Here is a 21,259-nt window from a genome sequence, read left to right as displayed (position 1 = left end):
GGGGGGGGGGGGGGGTCACAGTGACTCAGTTCTTCCTCACATCCCAACATGTAATGATACATATTCCAGTATTAAGGTCTCCTAAAATTAAGCCCAAATCAGAAATGTTACTCCATGGATGCAGTACCAGAAAAATATTTAATTTTTGGCAAACATTCTAACAGGTTTGTAAACAATTTTCCCTTGTTGAAATAAAGACTTTTCATAGAAGCCATTCATCCATCCATTGAACTGAATCCATCTCAAATGTTGAAAAAAAAAATAATAATCTTTCACTGCTCTGCAGAACTCAAACTGAGAATCAAATACATTTTAAATGGTGATACAGATTTGTCCTCTGGTGGATGACACGTTTGCTTCTTTCTAACAGAAACTGTTTGCCGCTGGATAAAGCTGAAGAGGGTGCAGTCCTTCACCAGGAGGTCTAGAGATGAACCAGTCTGAAAGATAAGGATCTTTTATACCTCTTCAATTAAGATCAGGTACTGTTACTCCAGCCAGGTTGATCCTGAGTGCTCTGGCTGGTCAAACACTATAGCAGCTGTTTTTTTGTTGTTTTTCATGTTTCTCACTTTTTCTCCACATTTCAGTTTTTCTTTTTCGTACACCTGTCACTCCACATAATGCACAACCGTACAAATACATATACACACACACACACCCACACACACACTATTTGCAACACTTCTTTCAGACTTTACATCCCTTCCTTCATTCAGCTCTCCGACATGCACACGCACACACATCCTGTTTCCAGGCAGTTATAGTTCCTTTGTGTAGCTTGTGGACCTAAGGGTCGGCCCAACTTGACGTTTCTGGGTGTAAACACCTTAAGGCACCCATAATGCACCATGAACACTAAACACTGGTGGTGCCAGGAATCCTGCCCCCTACTGACAGGGGGAGGGGGGGGGGGGGTCATACTCCTTTGAGTTACCCCACCCTCACCAACCCATGTGGCCAAGACAACTAAATTTACAATTCATGCACACATACTGTTGCTTCTCAAAATCGGCTCAATTGATTTCTCCTGCCCGTCTCATTTCCTTCCCCTTCAGCTTCAAACTCAACAGTGCTGTGTTGAAGCAAGGTGATCCAGTACAGCTTTTTAGGAAAAGAGAGGAAATGAGGCAGGTGAGACACCTTTGCCAAATGAGATGACATAATGGATCTTGCGTGCAAAATGGCTTCACAAAGTCAAAACACATAAGGCCCGCGGTAATTTTTTTTGCATTGTTTTCAACAAAAGTTAAACAATATATCATCTACGGACTCTTCTTTGCACTACGAGTCCCAAAATAAATAGATCTTCCTCTTTTTTTTTTACTTAAATACAAGGTAATAATTTCTCTGATGCTCAAAAATACTTTTTTAGTTCTTTTTTTTTGCCTGAAGATAAAGTCCTTCAAAGATTAGAAGAGTTGACTGTTTTCCCACAAACCCCTTCACACATGCAGGCTGCATCTTCCACCGGTCCAGTGGTGTTCCAAAGGAGCCCATTTAGAAGAAACTTAAAGAAAGCAAAATATGGGGGGTAAAAGTCAAAGTGAGATTTTTCAAGATTGCAGGCAACAATGAAGCCAGTGGAATCAAAAGAGGAAGAGGAGCAAGGAATGAAAAAGGATGGAAAAAAGAAAAGAAAAGGGAAACAAGGTGGGGGCTGTTCTGGAGGCAGTAACTGAAGGGGTGTTAATAAATAACAGCCAGTTGGACACACCCTCCTGGTTTGACACTCCGTTTTCAATACTGGTTAGTGAAGATGTGCTGCGCTCTCAGCACCAGGCCTGGGCTCTGCGCTGGTCAAAATCAGCTATTAGCCGCTTGATGTGGGCCAACTTGTTGTGCAGGTACTCGCAGCGCTGTTTCTCCTCGTGGTAGTTGGGGCTGTGCTGTAAAAAAAAAAAAAAAAAAACACGCACATAATATCACCCGACAGGAACCCCGGCAGAAAAATATAGTTAATAATAAACAAGCATCATCACGAGACAGACGTCTGTAGAACTACTCACTTGTTTCATCTTTTTGTACTCTTTCAGGACATCTTCTTGCACCTTCTGTAAAAATATAAATTATGACTTTTAATGCAGAGCCACATCACTGATAAACATTAAAAATCTGAAAATGCATTCAGTATCTTTGTAACAGGAAAAAGTGTTGAAATGTTTTCAGCCGATGGTGACATCTTTGTGATAACTTGGCGGCTCTGATGACATCGGACACTAAACGAATGTGCTGCCTTATGGTTGCAGATTAATTGTATTTATTTTTGTCTTATCTGCTATATACCAGGAATGGACAAAATAATAGGAACACTACTATGGAGACTCATTGATACTTTATCAAATCCTATGATTCTGGTCCATTCACACTGTGCATCTAATAGAACGATTTTAACCAGCAACCTTTTTTTGAGAGCTCATTTAATTGATGGGCTTCTAAAATGATAAATCGACCGCTCCATCAGGATAATAGCTTTGTTTGTACTAGCGGTTGGCGGCGTAGTGCATCCCGAGTACGTACGGAGGCGTTTATACTCTATGCGCTGCATTAATCCCCAGATGTCAGAGAGCGTACAAACAAAATGAACTGTCAAAGAATCAAAAAGACAACGAGTGTAACCCAGAGATAAGCCCATCGACTGTAGCTAAGGCCGTGATAATATAATTGTTTAGTGCGCGCTGGCATGTGGATAATGGCACCACCAGCATTAGTACAGTGTATTCATGCTGACCTGGTGTTCTTTGGTGCCGGGTGGCAGCTTCCGGCACTTGGCATCCAGCTCGGTGAAGCGGCGGGTGATGTTCTCCACGCGGGCGTGCAGCTGGCGGTATTCATCGTACTCTGCATTAAAGTCGTCCTTGTAACTTTGCCGCTGGTCCATGGACATCATAGGCATGTACTTCCTGTAAACACAGGAAAGGACATTTAACTGAATGATTCTTTTGAAAGTCGTGTAACACGTAAAAATGATCATTTCAGAATGTATTTAACAAACACCTTGCTAAAGGTTGTGATCTTTAAAGAAAGGTGAGAATCTTGTGTTAACAACTTTTGAGCTTCTCTTTTTGTGCAATGCATCTCTGCACTAGTTACACGGGAAGTGAGAAAACAGCTGTTGGACAATACCAGAGCGCACAAATGAAACATTTGGGTTTTTGCTGCATTTCCTGTGTTCTCATTGTCAAGCATGGGTCTCTTCTCAATGTCCCGTTTAGTCGAATGTTTCAAATTGTGAAAGGAGAGCCCTGAAAGGTGAAGAGGGTCACGCTGTGGGACAATGGGAAATTCACAGCATATCGAGGTTACTCACACTACATAGTCGGGCGTCTCCGTTGTGGGGGAGAATTCAGTGGATTGGACTGGTTTCTCTTTATCTGAAGGGCCTGAGGAGGGAGAGGAAAGTGCAAGAATGTAAATACTGCATTGACAATGAGGGCTGACTGCTTGGTTGGTCGATATGCTCTCGTCCTACCAAATTGTCATTTGTCAGACAACCAATTACTTTCGTAAGCATAACAAAGAGCTTATTAATACATCATTTCTGGGACGTGTGTGAGAGTTCATGGCCTTAATGAAGGGTTACTTGTTTTGCTGCTATTCAGCAATAAAGAACGTAATTTTAACAATTATTTAACCTAGACGTCTCTTTACTAGTGGGATGGGTCGAAGGATATTAAAAATAAAACTGTGCATAAATTCTTGATAGGCTGTTAAGGGTGAATGTATCAGAAGTGTCATATTCAATACATTTTGTCTGATAGATATTCTAATAGTTGTGTTTATAATATAACTGCAACCCATCGCTACAGCTCGTTCCGTAGTGGACGCCTTTGAGTTTGTTATCATTTAGGCCAAAGCAAAAAATAATTAAATATGTTGTAAATAGCTTTTTATGTTTATTTATAATTCATTTAGGGTAAAGGATAGAATGCACAGATCAACGCCTCAGCGTGTTCAGACAGCATCCAGTGCATCAGTGTCATCAAACATCCAACTATGTGGTTGGCTGGGATGGAACAGACATAAATATTTGTAACATGGTGAGCAACAATCCAAAGTCTGAAAGATAATTTGGCTGGAAACTTGGACAGAGAAGGCATGTTAGTCACAAGACATACCAATGCTGCTTGGACTAGCGAGTCCAAATACACACACGGGCAGATTTCAGAGCACCGGAACAAAAAACCCTTAAAGAGACGTCCCCTCCACCAAATGAACACACACTGATTACCTAATTGACAAAGCAAACCCTGTAATAAATGTGATATGCAAGCCGGAAAACATTCGACAGTAATTGTAACGTGCGGCCATTTAAGTGATGCTGATAGTTAATAACTTCATGAAGACATGAACACACCTTGATCTTTGTGAGGGTTTTTGTTGATAACTTCTCGGTTCTCTTCTTCTGCACTGCGCTTCCTTTTGGCTCTGCGAGTGTCTTCGGCTGGCTCTGCTACACTGGGAGGACTTATGCTACTTTTTTCAGTCCGTTTCCCTTTCTCCCTCTCTCGATCCTTGTCTTTGTGCTTCTTGGTTTTCTTTTTGAACTTCTTGTTGGTACTGCTGGACAAGGGAGGGCTGGTGATAACAGTGGAGGTAACTGTGAGGGAGGTGCGAGGAGGGGGAGGGGGAGGAGGGCTAAGGGAGGCGGTGGGTCTGGGGACGGGGTGCCGATAGTGGTCCTGCAGGGTCCTATCGGAGGAGAAGGGGCTGGGTGAAGGGTCTCTGCAGGAGGAGCTCTGGTCCATCGGCAGGTCCTGGGTGCCGCAGCCCTCCGGGGTGCTGGGTGAGTGGGAGTTTGAGGCTGGGCTGGGCTGCTGGTGGGAGGGTGCTGGTGGGTGGGACGGGACTGGGAGATGGGTGGGAGGGCCAGAGTTGACGTTGGCGGGTAGAGACGGGCGTTTAGAGCTGGGGCTGCCCTCGTCCTCGGGGCGGTCGGAGGAGGAGGAGGTGGCTGGCCCACGGTTGCTGAGGTGGGAGATGCGGGCTTTTTTGGGTGCCAAAGGATCAATAAAGTCAAAGTCTGCCTGGCGCTTCTGGAAGAGAACACAGGATTTATCTGAAAAACTGCACACTTCACTGTGGGGGTGTGTGTATGTTGATGGTGTGTATTTGCTCAGATACCTGGGGGGATGTGGGGACAGTGTCTTTGGGTGAACTGCTTGAGGAGAGGGTCTCAGTAGGAAGACCTAGTTTGCTGTTAAAGAAAGGAAATAGTGTCGTCAGAGGAGAGCACGGTGTATTGATGTAAACAATACACAATTTAAAATGTAAAGGTAAATGATTTCTTACTGTAAAATAAAACCTACTTGTGTGCTACATGCGCTATTGACTTAATGCTGAACTATTCCTTTCACATAATCAATAATTGAAAGGTGTCAGCAAAACAAATAGTAGGATCCACAGTAACTAACATTACAGTTATATATTTGGACCGTAACACATTAACAGCCACCTTTAGCCTTTATGAACTCCATACAACACAAACGCTTTGTTTGTTCAACAGAGTACGCTCAGAAGGAAAATAAAATGCTCAACAGGCTATTTATGTACCGAGCCAGGATCCGGTCGACCTGTGACTTGTCATCTTCAGAGTAGCCGGGCCAGTCTCGCTGAAGGTCACGATAAACAAAGTCCTTCAGTGAGTACGTGTTGTCTTTCGGGTTAAGGTTTGCCACCTGTTTGGTACACAGAGACACACAGTTAAAAGTTAAACTGACCGCATGAGAAGTACACATGTTCTGAAACTTCACATTTCCTGCGCTGCCTAACATCTGTGCATGCAAATAACGTTAAAGGATTAAGGGGCTTGTTTTATCCTCAAAGTGAATGAATGAATTTCCTCAGATAGACAGATTTGTGTATCTCGATTTCATTTTTACGGCGGGTAAGGAGACCTCTGGGGTCAAACTAGACACTTTGAGAACACGAGGAATACCTAAATATCAGCTGTTTAAATACAAAAGTCAGCACTTCTCGATTTTGCTGTCAAATGGAGGATGTGTAAATACTAATAACTGGGTCACTTCTATTTTAAGTGGCAGTCTAAATATTGACACGGCATATTTTAGCATAAAATTCAACACTTTACCTGTTGCAGGGTGGTCCCCAATGAGTTGCGGTCCTTCTGGTTGATACCGTCCCGCTGCAAACGGGCCAGCAGTTCCAGCTTCTTGTAGGGCCGGAGCGCCAGCAGGTGGATGATGCGGTCCCTGAACGGCCGCTGGGAGACGGGGTTATTGGAAAGGCACTTGCGAATAGTATTGGCTGGGTTGATGGGTGTGGAGCGCTTGCGCTCTGGGACCACGTCCTGACCCGATAGCGCCGGGTTGCGGATATGGACTTGCTTTCCTAGAGACGGAAAGTAAAGACAACTTTAAAAGCCTCTTTTTCCCCTCACAGGGAACTTCATCATCACATGTATTTATGTTGTCACACATTTGCTCAACAGCATTCCTGCCTACTATCTTCATCTCGCTTACTGAAGTCAGTCTTATGCATCTGCAAACATCACCACCCATCATGATAACAAAGATAGGAGCTGAAGTGTGTGGAGTTTGATTCCACTCAACAACTCTTAAAGCAGAGCCATTCTGCCATTAGTTCCAGATGGCCACAAACACGGCGTACATGAAAACAATAAAATAGGACTGTTTCACTGAGAAGCAAGGGAATGAGACATACCAGGAATATTTGATAGCCTGAGACTTTAAAAACGGGAACTCACATTCTGCTGCAGCAGAACTACAAAATATTAGGACAGTCCTGTTATGGCTGCATGCTCAAGGACCTCTCGTGTTTGCGGTTACTCACACTTTCTCAAAACACTTTTTATTGCTCGTTTTATATTGAAATTGACTGCCTGCTGACACCTTACTCACTACTCTTAACCAGCATATGCGTTTTAAAATGTAACAGTAGTAGTGTGGATGCAGCCTTGGAGCAATGCTGGAGGTGTAAGCTTGTTTAATAACAGGTGAAAGGCTTATGTAACAAAGTTTCCTCCTTCTGAAATAATCAGTCTGTACACGGAGAACTTATACAGAACAAGAGTAGTGGCACATGGAACATTAAATGCCACTGATTTCAGGACGATAGGAGTTGTGTAGCTCTCATTACAAGATACCGGTTAAGAGGAAGATAAAAAAAGACAACAGACTGTTGCCTGAAATTAACAGCCTGTGAAAGTAAGAAGCCCCCCTTTGCATCAGTAAATAGGGTGCTCGCTGCAAACCAGCTGCTTCGAGCTCCTGTCCCACCCCTTTTGTCCGCTGCTTCTCTCGTTTCCCAGTTTCTATCTGGGCCAGTTATATGCAAATGTTCCCATGGGCCCCAGAAACAGGCCCGAGGAGGTTTTATGTCATGTACAAAATGTGAGGACTGAGACTTTGATTCTGTTTTAAACAAGGAACTCTTTGACAAAGGCTTAACTCCTACAAACTAGTTTGGACTATTCAAGCTAAAAGATGGCTTAAAAAAAAACAAAAAGTATGATTTTTAAATTTTTTTTTTTTTAAAGACACTTGTTTGATTAGGTCATCCCACCAAATCGAGCAAATATATAAATGGCAACAGATCAGTTAGACGGAGTATCTAGAAAAACTACTGACAGTGCATCCATTTTTATTTGTGCTCCATAATTCCAATCTGTTTAGTAACCTATTAACTTGTTGTGCAATATTGCATCCCTAGTGGTGGTTGACATAAAAATTTAATATTTTGCATCCAGTGTTGCTTCTGTGGTTTGGTAGACTTTTGATAAACAGACCATGTTCACACAATAGGAGGCTGAGTGAGGCTCGTCTTCCTTTGTGGTTTCCTTTACTGGCATGCAGTTTTTATTAATCATATTGTCATCGTGCTGAAAATAAGACGGGGAAGGAAACGAGAGATTACATCAGCAGGTTGTTTAGTTGCAGATCCGTAACCCTACCTGCTCAGAGTTCGATAAAACAAAAGGGATGAGGCTGGCGAGAGAGTGACGAGCCAAATTATATTACAAACGATTACTTTTTCTCCTCAGCTTGTGTGACTGAAATCTAGGGCTGGGCGATAAATCGATTTAATCGATTAATTCGAATGTGTGCTTTAAGGCGATGTGTTTTATTGAAAATCGAGAAAATCGCCCCCACCCCTCCCCCCCGTTGGGTTCCCGTAGTAGAGTGCGCGCGCATTGTTTACAAACTAAAACAATGGCGGCCAGCAGCTTCACTGCTGGCCGCCGCCGCCGCCACCTCACAACGACAACCCAGCATTTTGGAGACATTCACCAACTGTACTCCGCATGAGAAGAAGAGTGCCCGGTGGAAAGCCATCACGGATGCAGTCGCGATGTATATCGCAAAAGATATGGTGCCCATATACACCGTGGAAAAGCCGGGGTTTATTCACCGTCTCAAAGCTTTGGACCCCAGGTACGTGCTACCAAGCCGTAAACATTTTTCTGACGTTGCCTTGCCTCGGCTGTACAATAGTACACGCCAAAGGATCTCTGCGGAGCTGGAGGGGATGTCATTCTACTCCGCAACAACTGACCTGTGGTCCAGCAGGTTGACCCAGACACCGATCCACTTGACTGGTGGAAGCGTCACCAACTTAACTTTCCAAGGCTAAGTACTTTAGCAAAGAAATACCTCTCTGTGCCAGCTACAAGTGCCCCCTCTGAGAGGCTTTTCAGTGTGTGGGGGGGGGCATTGTTACATGCCACCGTGCATGCCTGAAGCCAGAGGTAGTAGACAGGCTTGTCTTCCTGGCAAAAAATATTTAGAAAAAACATGCACTACTGTTTAATACTGTTGGTTATGTTGTGAATGCACTTGATTTTGTTTACATGCACTTATTTACTGTGCAAAATATGTTATGTTGATGTTAGATCAGATGTTGCACTTTTGAAAATGTGAATGTTAAAGGGTCATATACATTTTATTTCATGCTGTGTTTGTATCAGTGTATTCAGTTAGAAAAGCTTACTGTAAAAAGTTACATTTGCACAGTTGTTTACAATGGAAGGCTACTATTTAATGCCATTTAATGTTATGTTTAATTAAATTTTATATTTAAATGATTCAGGCAAACAAAAGAGTGACCAAATACTTTTTGTATACTACAGGCACCTTTCTACAATGTTCAGGTTTTGTTTGCACTTTATTTTTATCAACCTACTTGGGAAAATCATCACAAAATAAAAGAAAAAATTGTTTTCAACAGCTTCTGTCATCTGCAAAAAATTTTGGGGGAAAAAAATCGATTTAAATCGTGAATCGGATTTTTTGTAAAAAAATCGGAGATTTTTTTTTTAGGCCATATCGCCCAGCCCTACTGAAATCCCGGGACTGTTGGCAGGGAAGTTATGCTCATCATGTGTACGGGAAACATGAAAAGTTCTGCTTGGTCGCATGCGACAGGTGCTGAACACAAGCAGCGCCTGTATTGTGACACTTTTAGTCGAATTTTGGCAGGCTGTCTGTCAATAAAACAGAAATGGCTTCGACAGCAACCTTTGGCCCTTATCAGTCAGACTGCTAATCTGAAGAAGACTGAGGCGGCAAAATGGCTGAGTCAGCTGTAGTAATGGGTTTGAATAGGGTAAGGACATCAGTTTGAAAAGTGAGGAACGGTGTCGATAGGACGTAACGCTATGCTGGTGTCTGACTGTGGCCCATGCAGAGGCGAGACTGTAGTGATGGGCCTTACCTCTGTACCGGCCCCCAGGCTTTATGACTTTGGTCCCACGTTCGCGCGTGTCCTCGGCGGCCTGGGTCATGCGTTCCCGGGTCACCTGGTAGGAGTCATTGGTGGCACACACCGTGACCTTGTCCTGTACCGTGCCCAACAATGCCAGGTGTGAGGCCCCTGAGCTGGAGACAAAGAGGGACAGTATGAGAGGATGTGTGCGAGGCAGAAAGGGATTACCTTCTAGCAATGTGTAGTAAGACAGTAACCGTTGATTCAGCCGGTCAGTGATCACCATTACCTCGACTCATACTGCTGGATGCAGTCAAAGCTTCCCTGAGGGTTGTCCTTGCCCACGTTAGACAGGTAAAAATCAAAATTGTGGAAGGTGTCAGAGGAGGAATCTGTCCTGGGAACTTTAATGCGCTGTAAGAATTCACACACAGGGAGAACAACAAGTTATAGTATCTATTCACATGTGAGAATTTGAGATCATTAATTGTGGTGAGATGGAAAAACAAATGGCCGTTAATGTATCACTATGAAACTGCCATATGCCAAACCACCATCACATATTGCACAGCAGCAGGGTCTACATCTGAGCTGTGGGGTTGTACCACAGCTACCTCCCTTGAACAAGGGAGCTAGCATGAAAGTTCTCTTGAGGTCTCAGCAGCTAAGGGGAGGCCTTATGGGAGTCATGTGCATCGCGGACTAACAAGCAACGCAAAACAGTGTACCAGTATGTCATTCACAAGGGCCTGAAACCTGAATGAAATACTGTGTACAGTACTGCTAGTACTCCTAATACTAATAATAATAATACTAATAATGTGCAATACTGGTGACATAGAAGTGTAAACTGAGCCGTAGTTGAGTCAGAAAGACACTTGCGTGTGGTCGCCTCAACAAATACAACTCACGCAAGCGAAAACAGTAAATAAAGGAATTGATTAATTACTGTGTCAATAAATTATTAATGGATGCCAAATTAAACTTCCCTCTTACAACCTGAAAACAGATCTACGGTTCTATTTATTGCACATCGGGTATTCACAATACGATCACTCATGTGACCCTTGTCTTAAAGGGGAGGGATGTACTTACCCCTTGGAGTCCCTTGAATTGTATTGTTGGCTGCAAAGAAGGTACATTCTGAAAGTGAAGAGAAACAACTGTTTAAGCCCCACGAACACTTTGGAAATGTAAAGGAGTATTGGGAAACTAAAAATAGCTACATTCAGAGTCTAGATAGAACCTGCAGAGCATGCCCCACCATTTCACTGATACTCCAAAAACAGGAGAGCTGGTAGGGTAGCGTTAAAACTACAGCAAGGTAATAACTGACACGCAGACAATCTCTCTCATTTCCATGTGACTGAATCTGTTAGCAGTATTGTGCTATGGCAATAATAAGAATTGAGAGTATGTTTGATGCAGGGCTGCAAGCGGTTACTTTTATCACTGATATTAACACTGCAGATCATTTTATCAAGTGATTGATTCTTTTGGAGTCAGTAAATTGTCAGAAAATAGTAAAAAAAAAAAAAAGACAGTTAACCCAGGCGATTAATTGCTTGTTTTGTCTTAAACTTAAATAATTCAGTTTAGAATCACATGAAAAACCAAAACAGCAAATCCTCACATTGAGAAGCATAAGTTAGGAAATGTTAGGTGTGTTTGTGTTTTTAAAAAAAGAGACAAATTAAATAATTACAATTCAATTAGCAACAATAATTGCTGGCACTAGTGGCCCGGCTGCAGAAACAATGGGTAACTGTCAGCAAACATTAGGGCTCGGTCTCTACATGGAAAAGCACAGGATGTGTTCTTCACAAAGCTGAGGAGCCAGTTAGCTAGATCATAGACTTCCAAAAAAGTTGCATCAATTTGTTTCAGAGGAATTTGCCTTTTATTATGAACAGCTTCTCTGCATTCTTGAAAAGTAGAATTATACTCGCCAACTCATACTAGACACAAGAAGCAGATAATCTCGGATTTAATTTTTTCTTTTTACAGACTGAAAGAACCATGTCAGGGTTAAAGCTACGGTACTCCAAGCCACTGACTGACTCCCTGCCCCCACACACCAACCAGTCCTCACACGCACAGTTCTGATCACATTTCACATCACCACAGAAAGACAAAGATAGCCAGCTTCCATAGTTCGATGACTGGTTGAGCTACAACACACATTACTGAGAGGGAGAGAGAGAGAAACAAAAAGCAGGCAGTTTTTGGCTGCTCAGTCAGCAAGAGATGGCAGGCTGCCATTCAATGCAGCGCACTGACCAACATTACCACATCCAATAAGGTTGTAGCATGGACCGTCACAAAAGAATTCCTTCGACTTACCGATGATTCGGTTACCCAGTTTGTCTCAAACTAACTTAACAATCATTTAAAATTGTGATCCTTATGTCTATTCGTTATATGTGCGCAAAGGTTTCATATACTGGTGTGTGTGTAGTGTGCGGCATACATACATACAGACAGACACGCACCATGTGCCATAAAAAGCCGCCACAGAGACCTCTGAACAGTACAGCCCCATACAATGCATCAGCCCCGAGCAGAGACCTAGGCCCAGTCAGTACGTTATGTAATGCCGTTGTTGGCAGACTTGAGGTCAGGTAACTTGGCTTCAGGCCTCTGCAACCCAAGACTGCAGAGGTCCAAATTAGTTTACATTTGTAGCACCTCAACAAGATTATGCCATTTGTACAGTTCAAGATTAACAAATTATATTTAATCTACACAGGTATGCAGTGAGCTATTAGCTCACACAGTTTCCAAAAGCCTCATAATCACTGGTGGTGTCAAGCTCAGTGGGGAAATGCAGTACGCTTGATGAGGCAGTATGTTGCGAGTTAGAAAGTACATGAATACATTGTATTTTTATCAAAATGACATGACAAAGGTACCATATAACGTTTGTAAATGCTGGTCAACTCCTCTCATGCAGCTTGAAGTATCCGAGGGTATGCAAAAACGATACTGGCAAACGAGCTCAACTTAAATATTTGTACTGTGTATGCCTTTGAGGCACTTAACGTTACTCAAAACGTACACAGCCTGTAGCTACAGTGTGGTAGCTGGTTTTACAAGTTCATTTTATGTTAAGAGATGGCTTTATACCATTGCCAGGATGTGATGTGACGTTTTACAACTAGCTAAAACTTCTAGCCATATGGTGAGCTGACCAGTCATCGAGGTGCGTGCGCCACTAACTAGCTAGTTATCAAGTCAAAGTTAAATTAGCCTCAACTTATCCGTAGTTGTCCACCACCCTCTGCCATATAACGCTTCAACCTCGTCGAATAAAAGTCCCATGTTGGTTATCTAAGCTTTCACGTTTGACTCAGTTTAATTAAACTTGTCTGGTGACGAGTGCATTCGTCGGAATGACATTACAGTTACCACTTTCCTAATTAGGTAAAAGTAATGTTGGTTTGGAAAGAAAAATATGGACTTTGCTCGCCAGCACAGCTCAGGATAGGATAGGGGATTCATACTATAAAGTAGCTCGAGCTAACGCTGGCTACTTAAGAGTGTAACTTTACCAACAGGTTTTCTAAATTAAATAACAATTGTCAATTCGTACAATGTGGCCAGTGCACACGGCCAATGTCTCATGTGCTTTATTCAGTTGGTCAATATAACGACACAAGACCAATACAGTCAAAAAAACAAGCAGAAAGTCGCCCTGTCAACAGCTTAGCTAACTTTGTAGCTTTAGCTGTGCGTGGCAGTTGGGCTTCCCAGCTGAGACGAGCTGTGTCAGCCCGAGTGTCCTAGCTAATTTAACTGAAATAAACGACTGTTTCACTCACCATACAATTTCGGTGGCTCTCGATGGCTCTCAGCGCCGTCTCGGTCAATTTGACGTGTAATACGGTGACTCTATCTGTGCTCTGTTGGCCACAATTCAATCCATACCTCCCATCCTCGGAGAGCGCCGCCATCTTTACCAGCCCTCCACCATCGTCCCTTTGAGGCTGGAGCATTTAGCGGCCCAGGCTCCCTGTGCTCACCACTCTGGCCCGGGGAGGGACTACAGTCTACAGGGCTGACAGTGTTGGATTAGTCGTGACTTGCTGCTAGCTTGTTCGTTTTTCACTTTCCAACCACAGTGAATTTACAGTAGGTTTATAGCATGTATACTTGTTCTTTACACTGTGGTGGAAAGTTATTAATAATATTTATTGAAGTATCCTACTGCACTTGCGTAGACTACAATTTAAAGGGCAACATTACTTGTGCTTTACTTGAGTGTTTCTAGTGTAGGTTACTTTATACTTTTACATGTGCAAGAGTATTTCTACTCTGCGTTATTGCTACTTCTACTTTTTTGTTAAAGTAAAAGTTGTTGGTACTTATTTCATCGCTTGCTTTAGAAGTTATTGTGCATAAGACGTGTACCATGATTCATTTGTAGGCGTACAAATGGTTTTTTTTCTATCCATTTACAAAACCAAGACAGCCTGTTGTCAAATTTCATCTTTTAAAGCCAACAGAAACATTCCAGTATCTAGTTTCCCTTTTTTCTGTAAGCCCGGAGCCTCTCTCTGTAGTTACCTCTTGGCGAAACTGCCTCTGCCTGCTGTGTTTTTGCTGACATGTCATAACTAATTCTAGCCTATTGAATCTGTCAACAGCTTTTGTAGACAATACTTCAGTGGAAACAAAACTTTAATCAAATACCGTTTAGCAGGCATTGTAATAAATATCCGCATAATCTAAATCGATACGATTCTGAACTACTTTGCTTTATACTTCATAACATTTTGCACATGCTACTTTGTGCACCGCTTTGCCTATATGTCGCCCTATAATCATCTTTCATGAGCTTCCCTTTAATGATATGGGATGTAATGTGACATCAGCACAATGGGCACAAGTGTGTCCCCCTGTGAGCTGCACCTCCACTATCTCTCTAGTGGCAGTCCCCTTGACCCGGTGATTAGGGCAGCATGTTTTGGTGTGGAGTAGCCTCGGGCAGGGTGGGGTAAGGCCTGTGTGAATCCAGCAGATTACCATAGCTCTACACCCCACCCATCCCCCTGGCGAGTCACATACACACACACCTACACACACACACACACACACACACACACACACACACACACACACACACACACACACACATTTCAGACTTCTTGCACATTAACTCATCAACAAATTAGTTCTTAATATTTCTCAACCTAAACTGTCCCGCAAAGATTTGCAGCTATTTAAATATCTATACATGTGTGGAATGTAAAATTTGAAACAAATTCACTGGGTTGAAAACTTTGCCAACCTTCTTCTTCTTCTTGGTTTGAATACATGCCGGTTTTAAAAACTAACCTGGGTTAATTCCAGAGGTGCTCTGATTTGTCTGACAGAATGCCTGCTGTGCAAATAACGCCTTTGGGGGGGGGGGGGCTAGGACTCATTGGTTTTTAGAGCTTTTGTGTTTGTAGAGGCCCCGAAGGTGTCACCTGATGGAAACCCAAGATCGCAGTGTAAAGAATACTTCACGCTTTGTGAGATGCTAAACATTAAACATAGGGTTTACTGAACTGGGAAGTCCTTACTTGTAACCAGTTTGCTATGAGGATTGACCTCTGACAAATAGCTTTCAAATGTGGAAACATTTATTATGGTCTCCGCCTGTCGAATGATGCGATGGGTGGCGTATGTGAGTGAGTTTCTGTCTACGGCTTAATTTGCATTCTGCTGCAGCAATTACTCAATATTTTGTGTTCCCATTCATGGCTGTACCTCTCGTGGTTGTGGTGACTCACTCCTTCTCAAATCATCTTTCTGTCTTATACTGCTATTGACTTCTGACAGCTGAGTGCATCTCCGAACGGCCCCCATCTTCTACTTTTTGCGGTGTGTTTGGCTAACGGCTTATGGACTGTACTGTTTGTTTGGCTAACAGCTTATGGACTGTACTGTTTGTTTGACTAACAGCTAATTGAACTACCAGTACACACTCTGCTGTGTACCTCTCAGCTCAGCTGCAAGCAGCAACCTCCCGCACTGAGAAATAAAGCCAACGCGTAAGGGCCAAAAAACTGCAGTTCTTTAACTATCCACTTGAAGCTTGTTCATCCCCACAGACCCCCATGTTAATATGAACAACCTTACAGCAGACATAAACATGTTGACAGGCTGGTACAGAAAAAGGTTTTGGTCTCTATAGAAGACAGCTTGATGAGTTTAATTTGGTTTTTGGCAAGATTGTATAACGTGTCTTATACAACGCCTTTGAGCCGATTGCCTGTATTCATTGTCGCTTGTTTTTAAGTTTGGAGGAAGTTTGGTGTCTATATATGCGTGGATAGCCAGTTGTGGGTTGCATTCATTCGTCACACAATACAGTGGCTGTTGCAGAGATCTGCACTCGACTGAGCGCACTTTTTTCGTTGTTTAACGTTTTGTTGAAAACAGAGGAAATGTTACATTCGCTTTTGTCACTTACAGTTTCCCCCCCTCCCCTACATTACTCCTCATCACAGTTCTGTGTAATGCCGAGGGTATCCTTCTACCTTACAAGCTGTTCTCAAAAACAAAAGAAGTTAATCATTGATAGATGTATTATTTGGCCAGGCTCAGATTTTAGTGCTAATCAAAGGCACAGGTTTTAGGGGCAGGAGTCGGGAGCCTGAAATCAGTAACAGTGATAGATGTGCCCCTTTTCTGTGTCTAGATCAGACGGTTTACATTTAAAGTTGCTAGGTTATTTCCAGAATTGTATTTCTGCTAACCAGGTGATCCTTCACGATGCTAAACTTGGCCGTTCTCTGTCTGGATATGTGTTCAGGTGTGTCTCTCGGGCGACTGTGGCTAAGTGGAGAGCAGGGCCGTCCTTCAATCAGAGGATTGGCGGTTCCATCCCTGCTCCGCTAGTCGCATGTCGATGTGTCCTTGAGCAAGACACTGAACCCCAAAATTGCCTACGTGTATGAATGTGATGTAATCTGAATTGTAAGTCGCTTTGGATAAAAGCGTCTTCTAAATGACTGTAATGTAATGTAATGTAAAGAAGCAGTTCATTAGTACTCCCGTTATTCATATGTCGGTCGGTACCAGCAATCTCTTGCTACTTATTCCCTTTTATTTATTGTTTATTTAAGCACGTTATACTGTGTCAGTCACAATCAGTTGTGATTTGGGCTACTCCATTAATATTCCATCTGAAATTTACCCACAGTGTTGATACTTGAAGTTAAAAGTTAAAGTGATTTCCTGTGTTGTCTGTAATATATTGTAGGATGCTCACAGCCTGGAATCAACTCCTGCCAGTCAGACAGAGAGTTTTTTCTTCATGTTTGACCATTATTATTTAAGAGAGATAACACTCAAAAAGCACTGATAGTGAGTCAACATAAATACACCCGTGTGGCAAGCAGTGGATTTTTAGATTTGAGTGAAACATAACTGAAAATTAGTTTTTTTTACGCATTATTTAAAGTTCAACTCCAGCTTCAATTCCACGTGGCAATCTGTCCCTGAGGCAGATTCTGTTGGCAGTGAGAAAAGCCATCTGCTGCTGTTTAAACTTCCCATTGAAAGAAGGAGAAGCAGAGTGTGAACGTGGAAGCATGCATTTCTGTGTTTGTGTGTGGGAGGGAGGGAGAAAGAGATAAGCAGACAACCACCAACTTCAGGTCATTTGAGTTTCCCTTGTACTCCAACACATAATGGGGAAAATATCCATTTTTTGAATGAAAATGACTTTATTACTTCCTGAACCAGTTCCACCACATTTCAAACCTATTTTACTGTTGGCTGAAGCGTAAACCTGGCAGCTCCTGTAACCTGGAGAAACAGCACCCCGTTATATCCATCTTTCCCCCCCACCTGGTATTTAAGGACCTTGAAACAGCAGCTCTTCCAGTTAATGATTGGCCACTGCGGGGAAAGTGTGCACTTACACTGTTGACTCTTATCGCTGTTGACCACAAAGCCACTGGAGCAGTATCTCCGAGGCTGACATTAATGGAGAGCACAGTGCTCCGTTTAAAGAGACAGGTCACTTTCTTATTTTGTCTGCTGTGGAAGAGATAGCACGCAGACAAACTGTTCACACAAATGGGTCTTTAATTGAGAGCAGATTGTGCAGTTTGCTTGTGTGTGATTACAGGCTACAGTTATTGGCAAATAGAACAGAAAACAAAATGGAGATTATGAAGTATTAATTGAATACAAATGATCGGAACATGTGCCCTCTCTTTCATCTTCTCCCTTCATCCCATGTCCTGTCATAACACTGTTTGCTCATTTTTGAGACCTTCCCCAAAAAGGAAATGTAACACTGAAAACAATAGTTCTCCATGTTGGAGTGAGATCTGCATTCATACTTCAGTGGGCTCGGCCAGCAGAACCCTACATTTTACATTGATTCTTTTTCTGCTTATTATAAGCCTCGCATTTCCTTCCCAAGGATACCAGCCTGTGTACACGCACATCAGGAGCCAGGGCTGAGGCCCACCAGCTGTACTCTGGGGAAAGCACGAAGGTGGGCCTGTTATCGATCAAGTAGCGGTTCAAGTAGCTCTCCTCAAGGCCCCTGGCCACTACCCCGTTAGCCTGGTCCTGCAGAATAAGCAAAGAACAGGCTCGAGCCAGACTGTACATCTCAGAAACCAACCCTCCATACAACTCAGAGGTGTAATAGTAGTCTCCCTCATCCTCCTCCACGCAAGCTGATGAGCCCTCTTGGATTTCGTAAGGAAATGCATTTCTTGGCATCCCGTAGTGCTCTGGGTGCAACGTGGCCACCAGGTCTCCCAGGATTTCCTCTCCCACAGGGGCCACGAACTCCTGATCGATGTCAGCGCAGAAGATGTACTCAACCTCGCTACTGATCGGGTGTTTGATGACATCAGCAAGCAGGACCATCCGGCGACGAGCCAACCTCTCCCACCCGGGCAGCTCTGCAATAGGAACTACCTTCAGCTGTCGTTCAGGGCCCAGCTCGATGGGGGGATCCAGGGTGCGGGGGTTGTCTGTGAGAATGTAGTAGGTGACCATCTGACCGGGGAGAAAGTGGATTTCAGCCGAGGAGAGGAAACGTTGCACGTACTGGGCATACGTTCCCACAACGAGGGCCAGCAGACCTATACGGATTCCCTGTTGTGCGAATTTAGCCCTGTGCCTAGCTGACTTCTGGGTGTCGCCCCACACTAAAGGAGCACCCCAAGGGGTCTCCAGAGGAGTTTGTGGCGCCGTTGCCTTGATGACCGGCATGTCGGCCCGGTCCATGCCCAAGGCATGAAAGATAGGATGAGGTGACTCCACACTGACAGCTGCTTTACGCCCATTGAGGAAGTCTGAAGGGGCAAAACATGGTTTTACTTTTTATTTCAACTCCAACCAGTGACACTTTTTGTGAAGTACATATATGTACACGTTTGTTATTAAACTGGAGAAAAGTCACCCAGTTCATTCCAAATGATCACAACTGACCTTATTCAAAGCACTTTATAACTTTCACCATATGTCTGTTTGGAATATTTTGACGACATATATACATATATGATATCAACGTATTTTTAATAATCTATTACAATCATGACAACAGGACGAGACAGGATCTACTTAGCATGCAACAACAAAGTTGTAGTTTACATTCACTTTGCCAGAAGCACATTTTTCAACTGTATGTGCATTTACTGTCCCGACACGGTGTTAGAGTGGAATAAATTCTTCTGTACACTTACATATGATAAGAGACAGGAGAAGGCAGTACAGAACCAGTTGTATTCTCGTCACTCTGACTGGTCCTGTTTGAAGGACAAACATACACATGTAAATGAAACCGGTACAAGTTGATACATGCTTTTCCTGGAAGTGCATTTTCTTTCAAATGTTCCTTTAAATCCGACAGGTAGAAAAGACCAAAGCTCATGGAATGAAAAGAATGTGCTGATACCGAAATATCCCCCTTTTTGGAAGTGTAGCAACCCGTGATTGCCCAAATAATTTAATCTTTAAAGCATATGCAATATGTACACGCAAATGAACGAGCAGTGACAAGTGGGATACACAGTAAGACGATGTAATCTGAAACTGTGCATGTGAGGCTGAGCAAAGACCACATAGCAGAAGCTAGACTGAGAAGAGATCGGTACTGAATCACAAGTTACACGTTGCATGAGATAGAACTTCAGTGGAAGCACATGCGAGGCCATTTGCTGGACACATTTTCAGGATCAGATTACACATCCTTCACATCATCTGAGAAAAGCTCGAAAAAGCTTTGGCGTTTTAACTGAGCATGTACACGCACAGCAGTCACAGCTCAATGACAGGTGAGGGGGGGAAACAACCAGATGTGACACGAGCAGAAGAGGTGGAGCAGTGGCTGAGGTTTTTACTGACCTGCGGGCGTCTTGCAGAATGGGAAAAGCGCCATATTTTGACCTGCTGGTGGATAAACACACAAACCTTTGTCTGAGGCTGCTATTTTTGGCAAAAATAATTCTGCTTTTCGCTCCCTCTCTGGTTCTCCTCTGCCCACTCTGTCTCCTCCTGGAAATGTGCTGTTTAACTCACTTTGTTCCACCAATGATCATTTTCTTTCCTTGCTTCCTCTTTCACTCTCTTGTCCTTGCTTTCATGATACTTTCCACTCCCTTCTCTTAACATATTTTCTTTCTCGTCCCCCCCCCCCCCTCTCTTTCTTTCGTTTGCAGTATTCAGTTTTTGGAGAAATACCAAAGCAACCAGATGTGGGGAATCTGGGCTGATGGGAGGAGCCGAGGAGTGCAGGAGAAGACTTGATAGAATAGAATTCAAGGTAAAGAGGGATTTCATTCCTTCCTCCTACTCATGTTGAGGACGAAGGAGGTGAGACGATGGCTGGTCGTTTTACACATTTCAACTGTTTCTATGAAGAGAAGAGTTGGTAGGACGTAGACAGGCACAATACCGTATTATAAACCAGGCTGCAGTGTGCGTCAACAGGGTGTTGCATTGTTTCTGTCCACAAGGTGGAGGCACTCAATAGGAAATACAGTGGAGGACAATCAAGAGAAAACATCAGGAGACAGCATGCTTTATCTAATATCTATTATCGAGCTATGATTCTGTAATGATGTTGAATGTGGGAAATAGCGTCAAAGATCTTTTATTAATTCAAAGCCCTGAAAGGGATCCTGATCACAGTTGCTGAACTCAACGTAAGGACATGTATTATGTGTTGGACTGTGAGTGTTGTGTTTCATTATTTAACAGCTAGTGTGTCTCATTAGGGCTGGGCCATATGGCCGAATGATAAAATCCCTTTTTAAGCTTGGCAACGATTCAAAGTTTCAAATTTGAAAAAGGCCGGAATGCATATTTAATCACGTATACAACCATGTTAACAGCAGCATGACAACATACTCACAATCAGTGGTGGAACAAGTGTTCAGATCCTTTACTGAAGTCAAAGCAATAACACCACACAGTGACAATACTCCACTAAGTCCTGCATTTAGAAAGTAAAACTATGTATTATGTAGTGTGGAAAGTTAAGATACTCATTGTATGTCGCTGTCCCGTGAGAACCACATGTTTAATACATTAGATCCCCTCGCCCTATATTCTC

The 21,259-nt window shown here is 43.1% G+C and overlaps 2 protein-coding genes across 4 annotated transcripts; both read right to left on the bottom strand.

Moving 5' to 3' along the window:
- Positions 1–119: 119 nt before the first annotated feature.
- Positions 120–13,696, bottom strand: ell2 (elongation factor for RNA polymerase II 2). Of its 2 annotated transcripts, none has more exons than XM_079266056.1 (12): positions 13,506–13,696; positions 10,780–10,827; positions 9,974–10,098; positions 9,694–9,857; positions 6,092–6,351; positions 5,554–5,678; positions 5,125–5,197; positions 4,358–5,036; positions 3,311–3,383; positions 2,732–2,903; positions 2,010–2,054; positions 120–1,889 (listed from the first exon to the last, which is right to left on the bottom strand). In XM_079266056.1, exons 1-12 carry the CDS (start codon positions 13,677–13,679, stop codon positions 1,773–1,775), a joined length of 2,055 nt encoding a protein of 684 aa, XP_079122182.1. In that variant the 5' UTR covers positions 13,680–13,696; the 3' UTR covers positions 120–1,772. The 2 variants fall into 2 exon arrangements, with proteins under 2 accessions (XP_079122182.1, XP_079122183.1); XM_079266057.1 differs by having other exon boundaries at positions 4,358–5,033.
- A 4,052-nt stretch (positions 13,697–17,748) lies between these two features.
- LOC306775216 (globoside alpha-1,3-N-acetylgalactosaminyltransferase 1-like) lies at positions 17,749–20,308 on the bottom strand. 2 transcript variants are annotated; one of them, XM_079265526.1, is made up of 4 exons: positions 20,224–20,281; positions 20,050–20,094; positions 19,389–19,451; positions 17,749–18,998 (listed from the first exon to the last, which is right to left on the bottom strand). In XM_079265526.1, exons 2-4 carry the CDS (start codon positions 20,081–20,083, stop codon positions 18,052–18,054), a joined length of 1,044 nt encoding a protein of 347 aa, XP_079121652.1. In that variant the 5' UTR covers positions 20,084–20,094; positions 20,224–20,281; the 3' UTR covers positions 17,749–18,051. The 2 variants fall into 2 exon arrangements, with proteins under 2 accessions (XP_079121652.1, XP_079121651.1); XM_079265525.1 differs by having other exon boundaries at positions 20,050–20,308.
- Positions 20,309–21,259: the final 951 nt, after the last annotated feature.

This window comes from Melanostigma gelatinosum (genome assembly GCF_949748355.1).
Source record: "Melanostigma gelatinosum genome assembly, chromosome: 3".
Lineage (NCBI taxonomy): Eukaryota > Metazoa > Chordata > Actinopteri > Perciformes > Zoarcidae > Melanostigma > Melanostigma gelatinosum.
Note: the sequence above shows the minus strand (reverse complement) of the source record. Positions and strands in the feature narration are given on the sequence as shown.